Below are 21,537 nucleotides of genomic sequence, written 5' to 3'. Positions count from 1 at the left end.
GTCTGGTCTATGCCTTCACTTAAAACAGTTTCAAAACTCCACCCAACATTAAAAACAAGTGCAAAGTTCTCTTGTATAAAAGCCCTAAACTCATCTGCAACATTTAATTCTGGGCCTTTGATCAGAGAAGTTATTGTTCCAAGTTGCAGAGAGGACCTCTTAAAGAAACAGGTCAATCATTTAACTTGATCTTTGCCAGACCCTAGGATTTCACCTCTGGGTACTAAAATTCAAGAAGTCATTCACCCATTGTACACTACTACAGTGTTCACAACTGCAAGTTAACATACATTAAACTATACACAAAACTTTTGAGGGGTGTCTCCATGAACAGATTAAGATGTTGTGCACAGCTCAAAGATGGATACTGAATGATCAAGAGTTGACTGGGATATATTAGGATGACTGCTTTATATTATAAATTGATAGATATAAATGAGACAGCAAAAACTGAGCAGTATTTGAGAGATAACACCATCTCAAAGACAGCACAGTATTATGGCTGTATGTCCAGAGAAAAGCTACAATAGAATGAATGGCATTTGGCATGACGTGATGCATGATTAAGGCTAAAATTTAGTCCTGGGCATTTTCAGTAAAAAAGTCATGGACAGGTCAAGGGCAATAAAAAAAATTCATAGCCTGTGACCTGTCCATGACTTTTACTGAAAATACCCATGACAATTTTAGCTGCTTCCAGGGTTGTTCCAGCAGCAGTCAGTGCAGCAGCTCTGATAGCCACACCATCTGCTGCAGCTGCGGAAGTCACAAAATCAGTGACTTCCACGACTTCTGTTACAGACTTGCAGCCTTATGCATGATCAAAGAGATTTTGTTCAGAAAGAAGCACATTGTAAGAGATAATGGAAGGCATTTAACTGCTCCCATTTGCTCTGTTCAACAATCATTAGAGGACATTCAAAATTAAGAAGCAATCAACTTTTAGCCTCAAGACAAGAGTTTTTGAACAGCATTAAGCAATCAGAGGAAGTTCCTTGATGCATGATAGGAGCAAATAACTCTGGAATATTAAAAAAGATTAGATAAAAAACACTAGCAATTATAGGGATAGGGATGATCCTCATGCTTCAGAGCAACTGGTCACTAAATAGGACTCAGGAAAGCATGCATTCCCTCCGCCCCTAGTTGCAGAGAATAAAAGGATTTTCACTTTCCTAAAGATCTGGTATAAGCCAGTACTAGAGGCAGGACATTAAACAAGATGGACCAGAGGTCTGTTTGGTGTAGGATTTCCTGTACCAGACAACCACAGGAAGTATCCTTTCAAACCCAAAGACGACAGATACGCAAGTTCTCATCTTTGTACAATGAACTATGATAAGGAAGAGTTTACCTGGTCTCGGTCCCCTTGGTGGAAAACCCGGTCGCTCCCTTGGTCGTTGTTCACGCACACGGGGTGGCTGAGACTGAGCTTCAGGTTTAGTTTCAACTCTTGGCTGAAACAAGAGAATGCACACTGTTAAACACCTTATACAAAAGAGAAGCTGAAATAAAAGCAGTAAACATATCAGTAGCATGCACAGCAACAATTCTGGAAGATACAGATCCACGTGAAGAGTGTTTGGGAATACATGAAAATGTTCTACAAATTCCTCTGTACCAATCCAGGACTGCAGGGCTTGCCTTTCTCTGTCAGCAGGGAGAGAACACAAACCTCTTAGAATTGGGAGTAAGCTCTCTTGCTAACCTTATTTTGCCCCAGGACATTACTAGAGGGAATTATCTGCAACTGACTAGGCACAGAATTTTAAGTATGAAGGTGCCCAAAACTGATACAAAAGAAATATGCAGAAATCAAACCAAAACAGACATTTCTGCAACATTTCCCATGCCAATCTTGTACTGCACAGACTAGGCCCAGATTAATATGTATGGGAGGAAAGGAATTAGTTACTGTCTTCCTGGATTCTTCTTCCAGAATACACATTAACTACAAGTAACAGTCACACAACAACAGTAAAAGAAAGCAAGTTCACAAATCTCTAAATACAGATCTCCTTATGGGAGAAGGTTAAGAGAAACTCTCTTAGGTAAATATTCCTACAGTTAGACATCTTCCTTTTCCTTTGCTTTCTCTATGCCAGACGTAAGTACATGGGATCGCATAGAAACTGTCTCACTATCCACAAAAATTCACACTTTGAGCCCTTAAAAAAAATGCAAAATTTTCTCCAGCTTCTGCATACAAAAACTGCCTTTAAAAAAAAAGGGGGGGGGGGGGGGAGGAGGAAGCTACAGAACAAAAAAGTTGTGACTTTGAAAATTTACTGTGCGTTAGTTGTAGCAGCAATTTCTATCTAAAAGCATTCAATTCACTTGTACCAGCCAAACAAACGCTACCTCCACAAAGACCAACATTTCTATCAGCAGGGTCTCAAAAGGGTGTTATTACACTAAAGGAACAGTCACAGGCATCATACGCACGCTCGCATGAATTCGACAGTTCAAAAGCAACTGCCATTAAGGAGGGATTTCACCATCTCCCTATCACTTTTCAGTTGGTAACTCAAACTGCTTACACTAGGTGACTTACCCCAAATATTTGTGCTCAGAGAAGTCTTTCTGGGAAAGATTGCCTATTAGGTGAGGATAAGTGTCCAAATACTACACTGAAGGTTAACTTCTCACCCTTCCTATCACTCAAGTGGTCCTGACCAGCTGCTTCCCCTAATTTTTTTTTTTTTTTTTTTTTTTAAATAAACACACAGAACATTTTAATTATGAGAATTTGGAAAAAATGAATAAAAGCTTGTCTGAGGATAGCTCTGGCATCTCCTCTTGCACCACAATAGCACCATCAGGATATTTTATTTTCCTGAAGTTTTAATGCATAAAAACGTTACACAAACAAAATCAGCTCATTGCCTTTGTAGCTCCTAATTATCACCACAGTTACATTATTTCCCCTAATTTCAGCAAGCTACCCTTTCCTCAGGAAAGCTTACAAAGTTATGCGATTTCATTCTTTGGGGTCTCAAGAGAAACTAAGACAGTATCTGCTAAATCATTAACTCAGATGCCTACTTACACAACAAGGAGTGTATCTGCCCACCACCGTGGAGGGCCAACCTAACTAGACAGCAGTGTGAGAGTTTTGATAAATAGGCCAGCAATACCAAATTATCAGCCTTCTTCAGCAAAAGACATACAGTGCCTCAATTTTTGCACACCTCAAAATTAAGGCGTCCAAGCTCTCCGGGCAACACTGGAGAGGATATGAACTCCTGCGAGCTAGCATCCTACCAAACTGTGAGAGGGGTTATTAGTGCCCTTGGAACGGAGAGCTACTTGTTCCAACCACCAATTTCCCTAGTGATGAAGGAGCTCAGATCCTTGTTTCCTGGAAAATGCAGGAACTACACTGGAAGCCACAGAAGAATATTTCTACAGCATGCCTGAGAGAGGGGATACATCCCTCTCCCCTTGGAACTATAAAATGACACTGATCTGTCTAGAAAGATATTAACTCTTCATCCTTAGAATACTCAGAAAAATCTCAGCCAGATATCCTGGTATATATGTCCTCAAGAGGAAGAAGGCATATTACAGTTTGAAAAGCTTTTAAGGTTTGTTCTGGAAACAGGAAGGCAACAACAGCATCAGTCATCAAAGCAGCACTAATTTGAACTCTCAGAATTTCCAAATTAAATACAAGTTAGTGACTACTTAATCCCTTTCCTTGGTAGGTAATCACAGCTTCAACTCAAATGGAAGGTCTGACTACATTTAAGGTCTTTGTCTTCACTGCTAAGAAAAGATGTGTTTTTACCACAGGGTAACTAATGCGCATGAGCTATCCCAAGGTAAAAAAAAAAAAAAAAAAAAAAAAAAACCACAATGAAGGCTTGGCACTTCAGTTGCACCACAAAGCAAACTCAACCACAGATGAGTTTGCTTTGTGGTGCAACTGAAATGCCAAGCCTTCATTGTGGTTTTTTTTTTTTTTTTTTTTTAAACCTTGGGGTAGTTCATGCGCATTAGTTACCCTGCAGTTAAAAAATATATATATATATATCTATTTCTTCGCGGTGAAGACAAGACCTAGGTTACTCCCTAGATGGATATTCAACATTTATTTCTGAACACAAATTAGAAGGAAGGGGACACAATGTCTGGGTACTACAGGCTGAATATGACCAGTCCCATAATAGTTAATGGTCACAGAAGTAATTAGTCTTAATCTAAAATGGTACTCATTAATTGCTGCCTCTTTAAAAAAAGATATGGAATCATAATTAGTGCTTCATTTGAAAGTTAATTGTGGGGCTTGCAAAAAAATCTAAACAATCCAAATGGGACGCTATGCTTGTGTAAAAACGAGTAATTGTGATAATGATAGCCTGAAAAAAGACAGAGAAAAGAAAATGCTAATGCTTTAAAACACCTCCTAAATAAAAAGAAACTGTCTTTCCCACCAACCCTCCACACACTGATTGAAGAAACACAGAGTCTGGAGAGAGATTTATCCATCTACTTCCCAAAAGAGACAAATAGAGTTAAGACCTTGCCTTAAAAGCCTGCTTTGGTTCTATCTGGAAACTTACTTGAACATAGAATCCCACTGAAAGGAAACTAAACATGACATGCCTTCTGCCATTGATAAACTGTATAGAGAAAGATGAAGGGGACAATGAAAAGCTAGATTGGATGGTCTGGATCTTGACGACAAATATAAACAATTCAAAGTGCTCAAATAAAATAAAAGTGCACAGTTTAGAGCGCTCTCTAAACTGAAATTGAAATGGCACAAGGAAGCAGCTTTTGGATTCCGCATAGGAACAAGCTCACTGTTCTGTGCAAACAAGAGTGGTTGCCTTGACTGCTTACTATCCCCTCACTGCTCAAAGCACTTACATGGCAGTTTAAAACTAACCAGGTTTTCCTAGTCATTACAAAGCAGGAGTCCAATTTCCATGACAACCGTTTCAAGGAGAAGGCAGCACAAGCATTTAATGTGCAGCAAGCAGAATGGTGATCCCAGCCAGTTTCCTCAGCAAAATGAGACAGTAAAATGGAGAGAAAACTGGTGGTAGGAGCAGCTGCGACAAGAATGGTATCTGAATTGTCCTACTGAAAAAATTGTGGCCCACTGAAGTTTAGAAGTGAGCTACAATAGTGTGCTTACGTAACACATTACTATAGAACATTAACATTTTCAAAATTGACCCCTTTATTTTAAGTACATTTTTGGATATGCTGAGGACAATGAAATTCTCTAGGAATTTCCCACTGACTAGGTATTTCCTCTGGTCTTTGGGATACCAATGACATATACTATCACCCTGTCACAAAAAAAAAAAAAAAATCTGGGATTTGGAAGAGACCATTGTGCTGGCAAGAAAAGGTGAACCCTCCCACCTCTCACAGTCATAAGTTGGTACAGGGTTCCACAGCGGTACAGTTAATCCATATAAATATATAATTGAGTGTACATATTTCTTTTTGCAGAGAAACCTCACCTCAGTAGGCAAGGCTCTGTTCCTTTCTCAAAAGGAACAATTTCCTTTCCCACTGGCAGGGTAACTGGATTGGTAGTTCTGGCAATGAATGATCCCTACAGTACATACTACAAAAAATAACTGTTGCTTTTAACCTTACAAACATAACAGAATGTCAGAAAATTTGGGAATGTCATTCCTTGATTACACGTGAACAGATTTAACTCTCACCGCCACCCAGAACTCTCACCTGTTATGTGTTTGTGCCTTTTAATTAATTTTTAATTGTGACATTAAAGTAAGTCATTAACATTTAAGACATAGTGAACTTGTGCAATTTAAGTCATTACAATTTGATCTGTTAGTTTAAAGACTAAAGTAGGTGCAGAGGTAATGAGACAATCCAAGGAGTTCACAGATTGATTACCTGTGAGACTGGTGCTTTAACATGGGGTGGAATTCCAGAGGAAGAAACAGTACCACTAGGAGGCAGGTTTTTACTGGTCACTGAAGCCCAAGAGAAAGCCTGCAGAAATGCAACAAACCTAGGCTACTAATCATGGCAAACCACTGACATTCCTAGAGGGAAACTAGTCTGCTGAAAATATATTTTGATTCACATCTAAACTGTCAGTAATCATTGTACCAGGATTACAAATATAAACAAACAATGCCAATAAGAGACAGATATTGAAGGGTTTGCAATTGCAACTGTCCAATCTCTCCAACAGTGTGGAGCAAGTACTGTACTCAGGTACACTACCTAACTGAACCCCAGTTCTCTGACTGCCCCCAAACCACCGCTTTCCAAATGACAAGTTGATAGACAAAATCATAACGGCTACAGGGTAAGTTTTTTTATCCTAAATTTGTCTTCTGAAGACAGAAAGTGGAAGTTGGAAGTTAGAGCTAAATAGGAAAAGAGACAAGGACCAACAGTACTGAAGACCTGCATGCTGAAGTAAGTGACCTCTACTCAGGTTCTATGTGCTTCCCCCTCCGCCCATCTTCCAAACTAAGTGGGACTAACCATACCAGACTGCGCATGGTTTTTTGGAAATACGGCATCCCATCTACTAGGGAGACAGTTAAAACCCTCAGATGAATTTTTACAACTACACTTCTAATCATCCTGCAGATAAAAAGGTAATTCCTTTCATTTTAAAGGGCAGAGACTCCCACTTAAATTCATTTAGATGTTTTACATCTAACTACATTTAAAAGGTTTAAGCTCATAACCACCCACATGCACACTTCATAAGCAGAGCACTACATTAAAACAGATAATTTGTACAACAGTTAAAGATCACATTAATGTTAAAAATCTTTTTGACAAGTGAACTTTAGTTTTGTGGTTCAAACAGCAGGACACGAAAAATCTATACGTTTGACACTTGAGAAAAGTTCACATTTCAGCATAAAATTGAAGAGTCAATGTTTTGGATTACTATCTTTATCAATATGTACAAAGTTAAAATTTAACTAACCTTTGGTGGTTCTTGTGGTAGAGAAACAAGTTCTACGGGAGGTGGTGACTGAGACTTTTCTTCTAGCTCTTCAAGATTCTTTTCTTCTACTTCAGATTTCAGCTCCTCTGCTTTTGTTTCAGATTCCAACTCTGGCTCAGGCTCATGAGATGATTCTTCCAAAGGCTCCTCCATTCCATTACTAGAATAATCAGAGGCATTTTGTTCAACATAAAGCACAAGACACTTACTATTGAGTTTTGCTAACCTGCAATTTTTTTCCCCAAATAGGCTTTCAAACTTCCTACCATGCCATTCCGTACATTTACAGCATAGGCAGAAAACTACTTTTATCCCTACCTTTAGTTGCACACAAAGCCAGATTGTAGTCTTAGATGAAGGCACAATGAATTTTACCATTAGCTACAATGTGAATGGTATCAAGCCCACATTATACATGTATCATCTTCAAGGAATGGGTATTTGTAAGTGACTAGACACAGTTCTGACAAGAACACCAGCAAACTAGGGCTGTGAATGGTGCTTGTGTAGACTATACACATTTAAATTTGTAGTTCCCATCCCACTGTGTGTTCAAAAAAGCTAGTTATCAAAAGTCTTAAGCATAATTCTATTCTAGAGTAAAAAATGGCACCTTATTTTTCTGCTCTGGGTGTGCTCAGTGTAAAAATGACATGACCTCAAATATGTTCACTGTTTTTCACTCCCAGAAGAGTAGACAGTTGAGAAAGGGAACAGTTTCCTTCTTGGACATGAAGATCATTGTTTGTCAAATTCCAGTCAATTATACCTGTACAACCCCCTATTAAGATAAATATTTGAAAAGGTGGCACTACGGGCCTAATTAAGACTAATGAAACATAGAATAGCCTTGCGGTTAAGACACTGGATTAGGACTAAGATCTGAGTTCAATTCTCAACAGTGTCATATTTCCCTATGTATCCTTGGGCCAGTCACTTACAGCTAGATTTCCAGATGAGATTCTTCCCACTTAGGCAACTAAATAAAAGGCATTTTCATAAATACCCAGCCCCCAATGACATACTTAGAGACAGATTTTCAAAAGAGCTCAGCATCCAACACCTGAGCTCTTCTGAGAAAGTGGGGCAGATATTTTGGTGCCTAAATGGGAGCAGAGCTCTTTTGAAAAAAATGTAGTCCCCAATTCTTGTGCCTCCTCGTTTGTAAAGTGGGAATAATGTGTCTCTTCTTCCACCTTTTATCTGTCTTATTTAGATTTTAAAACTGTTAGTGAAAGGACAAATTTACTATATATTTGTACAATGGGGCCCTGATCTCAGGGGGCACCTCTAGGTGCAACTGTAATACATAGTGGTTAGTTGTAATCCATCCTGCTATATAAATTAGTGAATAGCTTAACATGTCAACACATACTGATTCAGAATTTAACTCTAATCTCTATTTATATTCACATTTGTCACTTCACACTTGCAGACTAGAGACAATAGAAAAAATGAGTTACAATATCCCACAAACATATATATTTCATCAAAAAGTTCAGCACACAGAGTTCTGGCATATTAGGGTCATATGTACATCAGATTAGTTTAACAGATATTTTGGGGAATTAACCGTATTCAGGACTGAGCAGTAAGGCAAATGATTTCTGCTCTTTAGCATGGACGTCTTACGTTACAGGGTGGCTATCATAGTATGTACTGCTTGTATTCTCTTGCACTTGCTCAGGGGATGGCTGCCTTTCTTCCTGCTCCTCTTCCACCTCTTCTTCCGATTCTGACAGACAAAACAAGACTTGTGATCAATGTTCAAGGAAACGTAAGGCGCTTTTTAAAGTATATTCATTTCTGGTAGCTGGAGAGTAGAGATTTAAGAAGTTGGATATTTGGATATCACTGGTACACCTAGGTAATATTTTGCCACAAAGACTGCAGAAGAAAGGGGAAAGTAAGCTTCCTTTTTCTACACCCTTTTCCTCAATTCAAGAGATGAAGCAAATGGTTGCACACCCAACAGATCTCCAGACTTGTTGGGTTTCTTAGATGTCTTTGGCCAATAAGACTAGCCTTCAACTTGACCCTAGACCTGAAAGCCAAGGATTGATATATTTAGATTTACTAGTCTGGTCCAAGTTGCCTTCTAAGGCTCCTCCAAAAGAGAAGGAGAGAGCCAGCAGTCTTTTTAGGCATGAGTAAAGGCAACACAGGTTGTGAATCTCCCTAAATAACATCCACCCTCCATGCATATCAAGCACAAGGCAGGTTTGTAAGGTTGGAAGTCTTGCCAAGGCAAGAGGCACACAAATTGAACCTGGACTGCTCCAATATGCGTCAGAACCAAAGCAATTAGCAGCAGAAAAAATTGAGATACAGCATTTCTCATCTCAATCAGCTACTGTGACTGAAATAAACTATATATTTAATACTGAACATACCCATTTGTTGATCATTTGTTTAAAGCAGGGGTGGGGAACGTCCGGACCGCGAAATCATTTGGTCTGGACCTGGCAGCGGGGGGGAATTCGGCGGCTGCGCGGTTTCACAGCGGCAGCAGGGTTCCGGTGTGTGTGTGTGTGTGTGTGTGTGTGTGTGTGTGTGTGTGTGTGTGTGTGTGTGTGTGTGTGTGTGTGTGTGTGTGTGTGTGTGTGTGTGTGTGTGTGTGTGTGTGTGGGGGGGGGGAGAGAGAGAGAGGGGGCAGGGCAGTGGCCGCCACCGAAACCCTGCCACCGTTTGCCCCTTTTCGGCGGCGGGCACCGCCCCCCACGGAACCCCGCCACCGCCGTGAAACCGTGCCGCCGCCAAATTCTCTCCCGCCGCCAGGGCCACCATCAGGCCCTTGACATAAAAAAGGTTCCCCACCCCTGGTTTAAAGCTACTTTACTTAAAAAAAATTGGCCAATGATGAGACAGAGTTCTGATCCAACCTTCAACAGCTGGAAAGAGTTGGGTGGGCTCAAGGGGTACAAATATTTGGATCCACAAAAGAGAAAGTGAGTGGCTCCAATGGTCACAGCAAGGATAGCATGTACTCTTGACAGAGAGCCTACACTTAATTTTCCATAAACAAACAAACACGTAACTTACTAGTAAAGTAGAGGTGCTCATTCAGGAAACTACCCCTGCAAATCCCTGCTGCATATCATCAAACAGAGAACTCCCACTTTGTAGAAGGCTGAACATTTAAATGAAGAGTGGAGGACTGTCCCCTTGCACTTAAACATCTGATTTAGTTCCAGGGCTAAGGTCAAAGTGCTCAGTAAAATGCACAATTAAAATTTAAGGCCTTGTCTACACTTAAAAAAATAAGTTGACCTAACATAGGTCGACTTACAGCCACCGCTGTAGTTACAATGGTGGGTCGGAGGAGTGCATCCTCACCAGGAGCACTTCTACCTAACTAAGGGACAGTATGGGGGGCTAAGAGCCCCATCTCTCAGCCCCCTGCTGGGAGCCCACAGGCTCCCCATCTCCCCGTGGGCTGCCCCCCCACTTCCTGGTACCAGCCAGGAGACTGGGGAAGTTGCTGGGGACTTCTCCCTCCCCTCTCTCTGCCAGAAGCCGGGGGAAGCTGCTCCAGGCTTCTTGTTCCCTGCGGAAACAGGCAGCTATATCAATTTCACAGCTCAGCCATGTAATTGACAAGGCTGCTGGAGTGGGAGCAGGAACCAGAAGCTTGGGCTTGGGCGTTCTTGTCAATTTCACTGCTCCAGCCCCACTGCCCATGTAAGGGGCCATGCCCTAACTAAGCCGACAAAAGCCCTACACCCCTCCTCCAGATGGTTTTATTTTGTTGGGGGGGGAGGGGGGGACGGAAGGCAGTTTCCAGTGTGGGGGGGAGGGGGTTGTTTCCAGTGTGGTACACCACCTCTGTTTTGTCACCCAAAGACGACTTTGGTCAATAAAACTCTCTAGTGCAGACCAGACCTAAGTGTCACGCTTACAAATTTCAGCAGTAGATTCATTAGATAAGCCTTGGAGATGAATGCTTGGGAGAAGTGCATTCAAGTATAGACTACTGACCATTAGAACAATTTGTTCTCACACCAAGTGTGACCGTTGAAGCCTGAATGATCCTCCATGACTAGATCCAATGCCAAGGTTTACTAGGCTATAGTAAACTTGACTAACTTTCTGTATATAAAAAGCCAAGCTTCAAAAATGATGATTGGACTAATGAAACGGATTTCTAGTAGCCCACAAACTATCCAATCCTAAACTACCTGTACGGGTAGAGAGGAGATATAGGAAGGTTATGAGGTACCATCATCTACTAGTAAAGCCACGTGGCAATGGACACCCCAATCACATTAGAATAGCAACATGGCATAAATACAAAGGCAAATTCAGAATGGAAAACCCATATCAAGAACTCTCCTATTATGCATGCATATTGCAAACACTTTAAGATAGGAAGCTGTTGCATAATATTTACTGACTTGCTAAATTGACATGCTTTTTGATAAACATAGCTAAACTTTCAAAGTTAGCGATACTTTAATTTCAAAGTTCATTATTGCTCATTTCATTTCCATTATCGATTAAGTTCTCGCAGACCTAACAGTTTCAGTCCTTCAGGCTGTAACCATCAAATATGCAAACTGTATCTATACGGTGTTCTACAAAAAGACATTCTGCATAACACAGGAGCAGAATTATAATCCTGGGACTAACAAAAATTATGTACAATATGCAGAAGAAAATATGAGAAGTATCCATTTGTCTTTGTCTAGAGACATGTGAAACTCTAAAGGCTATTTTGCCAAGAAAAATGAAGAGAAATACAAATGAACCTAATGAATTCAAATGAAATCAAATTCTCACCTTCATCAAGTTCAGCCTCAGAGTCTCCAAATACTTCATCTTCATAGCGGAATATATCATTATGGACATAGAACTTATTTGGAACAGATCCCTGTGGAAGGGAAAAGCATATACATTTATAAGTTACTTGAACAGATGGATAAGTTGTTTTTACTGCTGATTGACTAGATCTGTAAACTTTATGTGACATCATTCCTGACATATTTCTAGGGCAGTCACCATCATAATATAAGCACCAGTAAAATTATATAAAGTTCAGTTCTTCTGAAATAATCTTTGGTATCTACCCATCTCATTAAATGTTGGTTTGTATATGGCTATTTTTCTTAAGTAAACAAACCCTATAGTTGTCACCAAAGTATCAGTCAAAAAATTTCAGTAATTAAGATAATCCTGAACCAGCTGAAATCAATAGTAACTATGATTTTTAATTACTGAATATAAAAATAAATTTCATGGATACTCTTTGTGGTATTTCCTTTCAAAAAAAGCTATTTGGCCTTTTGCCATTTTAAAATGGCAGCATTTATTTTTGCATCTATTTAGGGGAAAAAAAATGTATCCGCTAAAGAAGCTACTCAAACACCAGTTTCTATCTCAAACTCATAGACATTAAGGTCAGAAGAGATCATCACGTTCATTTAGTCTTACCTCCTGTACATTGCAGCCACAAGACCTCACCCACCCAGTCTTATAATAGACCCCTAATCTCTGGCTGAGTTACTCAAATCCTCAAATCATCATTTAAAGATGAAGTTACAGAGAACCCACCATTTACACTAGTTTAAGTCTGCAAGTGACCCATGCCCCTTGCTGCAGAGAATGACAAAAAAGTCCCAGAGTCTCTGTCTTCATAACTTCAAGGCAATCAAATTTCAATACATACTTACTTCCGGAGCCAGAACAAAGGTTTGCATAAACTTCCTCATTGGTTGCCCATTGTTAGATAGTTCCCCCATGACCTGCACAACTACACCATCACTCAAGGTTGCATGTGCATCCACATGACGAATCTTAGTGTGACATTCACTGAATTGTAGAGACATCACCTTCTTATGAATCTCCTGGAAATAAAAATAAAGAGCGAATTTTAAATTCCAGCTACACTTAGTTTTAACCAGAGCACATATGACTAATTATATTAATTATTTGATCCTGAACTAAGATGACACCACTCCCTTCCAATTCAAAGTAGATAAGGGAACTTACTAAATGCTATCAGCTGAAACAGAGGCTACAGCTAAAAAAAAAAAAAGCTGTTCACAGTGTTAGCTGTGAATGAAAACATTCTGATAAAGCACATTTTTACCCAATTTTCCAACTAAATTGCTCAAGGGAGTAGGTAATATGATTTTCACTTTCCAAGGGCAACCAGTAAGTCAAATGATACATTTGTTTGAAGAGGGGGGAAAAAAAAAACCACCCCCATCCCTCTTCCAAGGTACTTGTACAAGTCCCATTGCAGAAGTATCTGAGTACCATAAATTCTGTTCAGGGCTCCAGTGTACTATAAGATATCTACTCTGTAATTACATAGTTCTCCTACCCAGAGTGATATTACTGGACAAAAGGGAAAGTGACCACAATCTGCCTGGGCTCAAACAACACTCAAGAGTTGACTTCACGCTCCCAACAGACATACTCCCACACTACAGACACCTGCTCTTTGGAAAAAGCAGAGCAAGAACCACCAACGGGGAAGGGGAAAAAAAAAAAAAAGCTTATTTTCTTGGGTTTTACTTAAATGTTTAATTACCAAAATAGCATATCCACAAAGCCAATAGGAAAACATAGAACCTGACAAGACATTCCAGAAATGTACAGAAACACTTGAATCAATCTTGCATTAGCTCTTTGCCCAGCAGACACATATAAACCTTAGAATTATAAACATTTTACCTAATATCAGTCAGACATGGGTAATGCTGAAGTCCTACATAATGGTAACGTGCCTGGATTGCAGAGATCTGGCACCCTGCTGAATACTTCCAGAAACACACCAATCCCCCTCCCAGAAGTGTGTATTTTAACTGAAGTCACTAACATACTTAAAGCAATCAAATATCCCTTTAGGAAAGCAAAACAGCATCACAATTTGCTACAGTTAATATTAGAATAGATTTACAAAGACCAGCTACAAACAAAAATTAACTGTCAGTATAATTTTTAAGAGATCTACTCCATTTGCATAATGACATGTCCAATAGCAAAGAGCAATCTGACTGAATTAGCAGCAATACGGGGCTACCACCTCTTACATGATCTAAAACTAATACAGCTGTGGGGACGGTTTCCAAACATATGAAGTATGGGACTGATGTACTTACATATAATTTTGATAGCTCTGTCAGAGATCCAGGTTTAGTATTATGCATGTCATTAGCTTGCTTCATCTACCTCTTCATTTCCATTCCTTTGTTTCCTTCTCACCATTCATTCTTAGTCTCTCCATTGCATTTTCATTTTAGTGACAGCATACATGCACACATTTTGAGAGACACCAGGGCAGCACCTCACCTCTGTTGTGCTTGCCCTTATAGCTTCCCCTAACAGTCATTCTGTACAGCATAGTTGCCAAAGGTGATAGACTGGTGTGGCAGAGTTAAACTCTGCCGGTGATGAAGGATATCCCTTGAAGATGATAATTCTAAGAAGCAACTTTGCCTCAGGATAGCAAGCTGCTCTTAGAGACTAGTAACTGTGGACTTAACTGAACTCTCCATCCTCTCCCCAACGTCTTTGCTAATGATTTTGAACCCTGTAACATTAAGTATCAATACTCTCCAATGACAGCCAATGGAGTCGACATTTATTTTAATATTTACACTTTTCTTTATTCCCATTCCTCTGGGCCATTCTTAAAAAGGACTTCAGTCACACTGTATTATGGAAGACAACTAAGTTTTGCACTGCCTTCATCCTCCAAACTTTACACTGTATTGCTGACAATGAAAGTGGGTACACATTGCCACTAGAAGCTACTACGCATAGAACCTAGCAAGGTAAATAAGGTATAAGCTTTCTGGCTTTGGGCCTCACTTCTGGAAATTCTGAACAGCCATACTTGAACATAACAGTAATCTCCTTGCCATCAACAGCAGTGGATGAATGCTTCACAAAGAGGAACAGAAACAGTGATGTACCAGACTATTCAGTAATTATATTCAGAGGAGAAATATTTGTGCACTGTCCAAAACTGTTAAACCTAGAAAGCAGGAGATAAGGCAAATTTGGGTATGGTGGTGGAGGGAAGAACTTGTTCAACAAATCAGTTACTGGGTATTTATATGTAGTTGCATCCTGCAACAAAGTAATAGTTCACACCTCAAACTCACAGGTATACCTGCAGCATTTTAAGACAATCACGGATAACTGATCAAGTAGGAAGGATCCCATGAGCACATTCTGTACCAGTAGTCAACAGGTGCAACTGCAGTGGTGTTAATTTAAGCATTAATGAAGACAAAGCTAAACAGTTTAAACAGTCCGTAAGACCTGGCCGCATTTACAGTGGCAAGTTTAGGAGCTATAGTTCATCATTGTAGCTGCTCCACCAGTGATATCAAAGGTGAAGGATGCAGTGAAGACAGGACTTTAGTGTTTTTACCACCACATCACCTGCCTTGACCGGTGTGACGATACAAATACCACAGTCCTGTCTCCACTACACCCTTTACCAAGGCATAGCTACCACCAGTATGGATGAAAGGATCTAACTAGCAGTGACCAGGAAAGAAAGGAGAAGGTACAAATGGCTAAGAAAAAGAAAGAGAGGTGACTGGACAGAGACGTATTCAGAGCACTGTGGAATGAACTGACCTCCTCCACAAGGTAGTCACTCAGACTGCTGCAGAAAGATGCTTCCAAGGACTGCATCAGCTGATGCAACTGAATCCATCCAGTCGGGCCTCAGGAAGGTACGACTGGAGCACCAGGAAGCAGCCCATCAGAGCTTGTCCATAGTGGCGTGCTCTGCCTAGGTCCAGGATGTGGCCACTGCTCAAAGTAATTATGAAGGTTCTATGGGCAGGGGAGATCTGCAAAAGGAAGAGCAATGCCAGATGCAGGCATTGATTCAGCAGAGAAGAGTTATTTTAACAACTTCTCCCCTTTGCTAGGCTCTCTGAAAAGCACAAGGATTCATTTGTGGATAGGTAGACCTTAAGCACTGAACAACCCTGTCCAAGGAATGCCACCTACCTCTACTCTGGCCTTGGGACAGATGTTAGAGAATCAAATATCCTGGCTAGCAAGGAAAACCAGAGACTGTCTTGGGAAGAAAACTTGGACACATTTCTTCTTGAGACATGAAATATGAAGAGATTACAAAAACATGCAAGTCCCAACCTTCTAGGTTGAATGACAGTCACTTTCCATGACAGGATAGGACTCTTTGCATACAGTTTAGATAAGGGGTAAAAAGCAGCGTCTTCCTTTAAGGACCCTGGTAGAAGAGATGGATGGATGCCTGAACCTCAAAGGAGCCAGAGCAGCCTCTCAAACCTATCTTTGAAAAAGCTTACATGGAAGGGATAGCTGTTTTCTTTGCAGAGATGACAATCTGCAGCAAAAAGAAGCCATGCCCTATAAACACAGAAAATTATCCTTGTGTGGGAATAGAAAAGGTCTGGCCAGAGATTGCTAGTGGCGAAAGAAGGGAGGTTGGGGGTGCAGCAGAGTCTCTGGAAGATACTTCTCCTGGTAATCAATGGCTGAAATCACTGGAGAATAGAGGCAGTCTGCAAACCAAGTACATCTCTGCCATCCTGGAAATGAGGAAGCCTGAAGACAAACTCCTTCCATTTTCTGCAGAACCTACCAACCGGGGGGGTGGTGTGTGTGTGTGTGTGTGTGTGTGTGTGTGTGTGTGTGTGTGTGTGTGTGTGTGTGTGTGTGTGTGTGTGTGTGTGTGTGTGTGTGTGTGTGTGTGTGTGTGTGTGTGTGTGTGTGTGTGTGTGTGTGGTGGTAAGCATCAACTATCTCCATCAATAATATGGAGGAAGTACCTTGTATCCACATATCAGCTACAATATCTGAGAACTAGGGCTTTACCACTTGCTATGAAGGAGTCCATCAAGAGAGGTGGGTACCAGGAAGCTACTTTGCTGAAGGGCTCCTGCAGAGGGGGGTAGTGAAACATTCCCCAAGACAGGAATTTCCACTTCAGCCAGTCTACTTGGGAGATCAGACAGATGTATACCTTTGAAAGAACAGGTCTCTCACTGCCCAAGAAAGAAAACGTGATTCTCTGGAGACCAAACTTGATTTAAAAAGACCACCAAGGCCACATTGTCCAACTTGATCAGTACCTGGAAAGGGAAGACTCACACCAGCCTGATTGCCCTGAGTGCCAAGATGTTGATGTGGAGTTTTCTCTGAAAGAGGACAGTGTTCCCTGAATTGATGAATCACGAATCAATCACTCTTCTGTGGAGGCCGGTATCCAACTGACTTTGATGAACAAGGAACACTTATTGGTGTGGGATCTGTCCATCCACCAAATGAAAGATTACTTAACTGGATGAGGTAAGAGAGATTAGGCACTTCAAACCCTTCTCCCACAAAAATAGATTATAGCAGACATTGCTGGAGGAATCAGGAATGGAATCTGATTCAGAGATCCAAAGTCTGATAGAATTAGAGCTCCAAATGAGGCCATGCATGGCTAGATAGATGCAGATGTACTAGACTAGGGGAAAAAAAATTGATGAGCGCCTCTAGTCTAAGGATTCCCTCCCTTGACAGAATAACCTGCACATCTGCCATAATTACCAGTTCGGTAGTATCTGGGCGTGTGTCTGACAGCTATTTTACTCACCAATCAAGATCACCGAGTATCAGTCTCCTATTGATTCCCAAAGCTTCCTAGAAGGACTGGACTCAAACAAGCCAGTTCTCCAGATAGGGAATTTTGTGGACCCTTAACCTCCTACATCAACATACCTGCCTGACAGATATAGCTCACCTATTTATCTACAGTGGTGACAGCCACTTGACAAAATGCAAATAGAGGATTTTACCTCACCTTCATCTCTCTAGCAATATCAGATACAACTTGTAATAATAGTCAACCAAAAAAATTCAGACAAGTATAGATTTAAGCTCATGTCATTATATGGTACATGAGAGAGAGGTGGGTAATTGATCAGTAATAGCTTGCCTACTGGACAAGAAAAGCATAATAATACAAGTCAACTGTGAAAAAACAAAACAATTTGGTTAAGAGATTTGTATCATGGTCACTAGTCTTAAAATGAAGAGTATGTAATTGATTTAGATACATACAGCTTGGCCATACACCGCTTCCTGGGGCTTCCCACTAGCATCCAGTCCACCATGAACATAAGAGGAATTCCTGCCATAAAACCTGCAAAAACATTGAAGCTTCAAGTTTAGGCTTCTGAAAGCAAAATAAACAAATTTCAAGAGTCAAAGACACCATGTGTTCAAGTCCAGCGTAGCAGTGTTAGACATGTTCTTGAGGTTTTTTTAATTAGTTTCTGCACAAATGGCGGCATTTTCACATTCAGCTGCTTCTATAACTCTTGATTATTGGAGGGACAGGACCTACTTTCTAGATCCTCCATCTTATTTACTAGGATTACCAAATCTGAGCATCCATTCAAGTGAGATAAATGTTCGAACTAAAACTGGTCTATCATCTTGTTCTTCCCTAATTATAACTGTAAAACAAGAATTATTTCCACCCCAAGACAGAACTTTAAATTTTTCTTTTATGTTCATTTGGGTCACTGAAATACAGAAAACTGGAGGAGAGTTTAATATTTCACTTAATGACATACTGTACCAGGACTTAATGTAATGTTCCAATCTAGTTCTGTTTAACTCATCCTAATTGTACAGAACTGATTAATTTTTCTAAAAATTAAACAAAAAACACTCAAACAAATCCAAAATTAAGGCTGCTTGTACAATCTTAATTCTATTCCCTTGCGCATAGGCATTCCAATAGTCTAATTCCATGAGCACATCATTTATCACATGCAATATACATTTCTTCTATAATTTTGTAGAAATGTATATCTTAATCATTTTAAACTTCACCGGTTTATGATCTTTCAGTTTCAGCAATTAGTCAGCACTGATTTACACCAAATGCATACTTTAATAGTATTAATTTTGGAAGTTATATTGCTAACTAGATAAGTGAAAACTGAGTCTACATTAGTTAATGTGTATTTTCCAGTGATAAGTATTTCACATGTTGTTGCAAATACAACACTATCAACTGAATATCACTGACAGTGATATAGTCATGTAAAGGGATAAAGCAATTGAATTTTAACCCCCTAATATATTTTTAAACAAAAATAAATAAAATAGTGATAATCCACATGGCACATCAAATACAAAAAGATGGAAAGTTATGGAATTTAATGGCACATATCCTCCACCCTCTTTTCAAAACATTAACTTTCTTCTGCTGCCAGTTGGATTGGTCACTTTAGTGCATGATAGAATTTACAAGGTTATTTTCAATTAGTCTTCCAAATGATGGAAGATTTTATCCACCCAGCATTAATGCTGAACATGTTTTCATTTTTAACAAGTTAAGAGAACTTTTGTTCATTAGTAAGAAATGTTCCTCAGAGAGACATCATAACTCTCACTGTGCATACATTTGTGTTTTCCTACACTCTTCAGATTTTAACCTAAGGAGTCAGAAAGATTGAGACTCAAAGGTGTTAGCTTTAAAGGAGCTTTTTTAATGCTGCAAACTAACTAAAGATGGAATTTTCTTGAGAACTTTCTAGTAAATGTTACATTATTTTATATGGATTTAGACAAGATATAGATCACTATTCATCATGCAAAACAGACTGAATCTTGAGAGGAACGCATCCTACCTATGGCGATCCTACTGCTGCTCCACTAGGCTAGCATTTTCCCCCTTCTACTTCATGTTATTACGCTTCTATTATATGCATAGGTGATTTGTCAAGTACTTTTCATACAGAGTATTTTCAGGGACACTGGTATACACTGAATAGTAGGGATAACAAGGTAGTTTTTCTTGAACCTTAGATGTGCATGAATAGTAACTTCTTTCCTGAAGATAACTATGCTGGATTTTCACTCCTGAGAATAGTGCCTCCAGTATAAATCATACAAAAATTTCTTTAAGATTTGACCTTCTGAAGTAGCTGCAGGCCACTTCATGGGCTGTACCTTGATGAGTATGCTCTAGAACCACATACTTTAACAGCCTCAGAACATTCTAGTAAATTGTTCTCAGGAGTGAGAAATTAGCTTTCTAAATCTGAAATTAAGAAAATAAAATGTCTTAAGAGCTTAGAGATGAACATTCCAAAACAAAGGCTGTCCAATGGACACACGAACACCTGTACAAGAGATTAGAGCACCCTATCATGTCATACTCCAAATTCCAAGGGTAGCTACAGTGATGAGCAAATCAAAACTTCCCATGAAGATCTAAATAATAGCCCTTCATTAGCAGTTAGCTCAACCTCCTTGCCAGGCAGTCATGGGAGAGGTAAAATTCTTATTCAGGTAGAACTATGCAAATCCCCCAGATCCTGGCCTTGCAGTCCCTGCACTTCCTGAGTAAAGAGCCCACAAAGGGGGTAGACCTGTCAAACTGCTGATCATTCAGATCTACTTATCCTATCCAGACATGGCTTCCATCTATAAATTACAGCTCCATCAGGGGAAATAAGTGTTTAGCTCCCATATACACAAATCTATCATTTCTATCCGAAACAGATTGCAGAAGCTATAGCACCAACAAAGCCACAGAGATTCATCTGGGATGGAACTCCCATCCAAACTCATGAGCAACAAAGCTACATGGAGTAGCACTCCTAGATCCTGAAGAAGCTTGACTTCTGGCTGAGTTTTTGAGGAAGCCTAGTGGCAAGGATCTCTAGGGCTGTTCTGAAGCGTTTAATGGAAAGAATAAAGATCCTGAATGCTAGTTGTCAAACTTATCTCTATTCGCTGTGGAACTATTATGATTCCTTCAGACTGATGTCAAACCTTAAAACCACAACCTCTACAGACTGCAGTAATGCAGCTATACATCAGGCAAGCTGCACAGAGATCAGATAAAAATGCTTCAAGAGGATCTCTGCCAGACATTGGTGTCCTCGACAAGAGGCCATGTCCAAGTGTCCCAAGCTAAGAAAACTGGATTGGCTTGTGGTTAGAGATCTCCAAGATACATCTTAAGTGGTTCTATTGCCCTGAAGAAAAGTCTGCCAAGAGTAACAGCTGAAGTGAGACAGTCCAGCATTTTCACAAAGTGCTCAGAGGTGTGATCTGTGCTCAGAACACCTGCTGTAAGAGAGACTAGCTGCTGAAAATCCTGGAGCATTCCCAGGAGTTCATCAAGCCTGATGAGTTGACGGTGCCAGAAGATCATTTAAAAATATGCAAGGAGGCTTATGACTAATTATTCTTGACACTCTGGTTTGTTAAAGGCCCTTCCTTGATACAGAATCCTCAATGTCAACAGCACCTGCTGCCTGTCAACATGTACTGGCCTTCAGGATAACCTGGAGAGCTGTCTTTCACAGAAGCAGCGCACACTGAGTTTCTGTGACTAGAGTTGACAAGTACTCAGCACTGATCTAGAATCACTAGGACTTTTCTCCAATATGCAAAGAGTCAGCAACCAACTCAGGTTTCAGGGCAACTAGAGACAATCAGGGTAGCAGAGGAACCTAAAAGAGAATAGGAACAGAATTAAAACAAATCCAGTGTCAATCTGAGGACAGAGCTAGAGCAAAATCTTGAAGACTCAGACACCA

General features: G+C 40.1%; 1 protein-coding gene across 2 annotated transcripts in view; it reads right to left on the bottom strand.

The window, feature by feature from the left end:
- Window positions 1-21,537, bottom strand: part of G3BP2 (G3BP stress granule assembly factor 2) — a 45,208-nt gene that overhangs the window by 6,651 nt on the left and 17,020 nt on the right. Inside the window, exons 3-9 of one of the 2 annotated variants that reach the window (XM_067556984.1) lie at window positions 18,032-18,113; window positions 12,637-12,810; window positions 11,747-11,837; window positions 8,600-8,702; window positions 6,947-7,127; window positions 5,887-5,985; window positions 1,355-1,457 (exon numbers count right to left, since the gene is read on the bottom strand). In XM_067556984.1, the coding sequence (XP_067413085.1) occupies window positions 1,355-1,457; window positions 5,887-5,985; window positions 6,947-7,127; window positions 8,600-8,702; window positions 11,747-11,837; window positions 12,637-12,810; window positions 18,032-18,113 (833 nt within the window). The remainder of the gene's footprint in view (window positions 1-1,354; window positions 1,458-5,886; window positions 5,986-6,946; window positions 7,128-8,599; window positions 8,703-11,746; window positions 11,838-12,636; window positions 12,811-18,031; window positions 18,114-21,537) is intronic. The other variant, XM_067556985.1, reaches the window with a different exon arrangement.

Source organism: Emydura macquarii, unplaced genomic scaffold (genome assembly GCF_026122565.2).
Source record: "Emydura macquarii macquarii isolate MOO-44397 ecotype Brisbane River unplaced genomic scaffold, CSIRO-AGI_Emac_v2 contig_1790, whole genome shotgun sequence".
NCBI classification, from domain to species: domain Eukaryota; kingdom Metazoa; phylum Chordata; order Testudines; family Chelidae; genus Emydura; species Emydura macquarii.
This window is presented reverse-complemented; position numbering and strand designations above follow the sequence as displayed.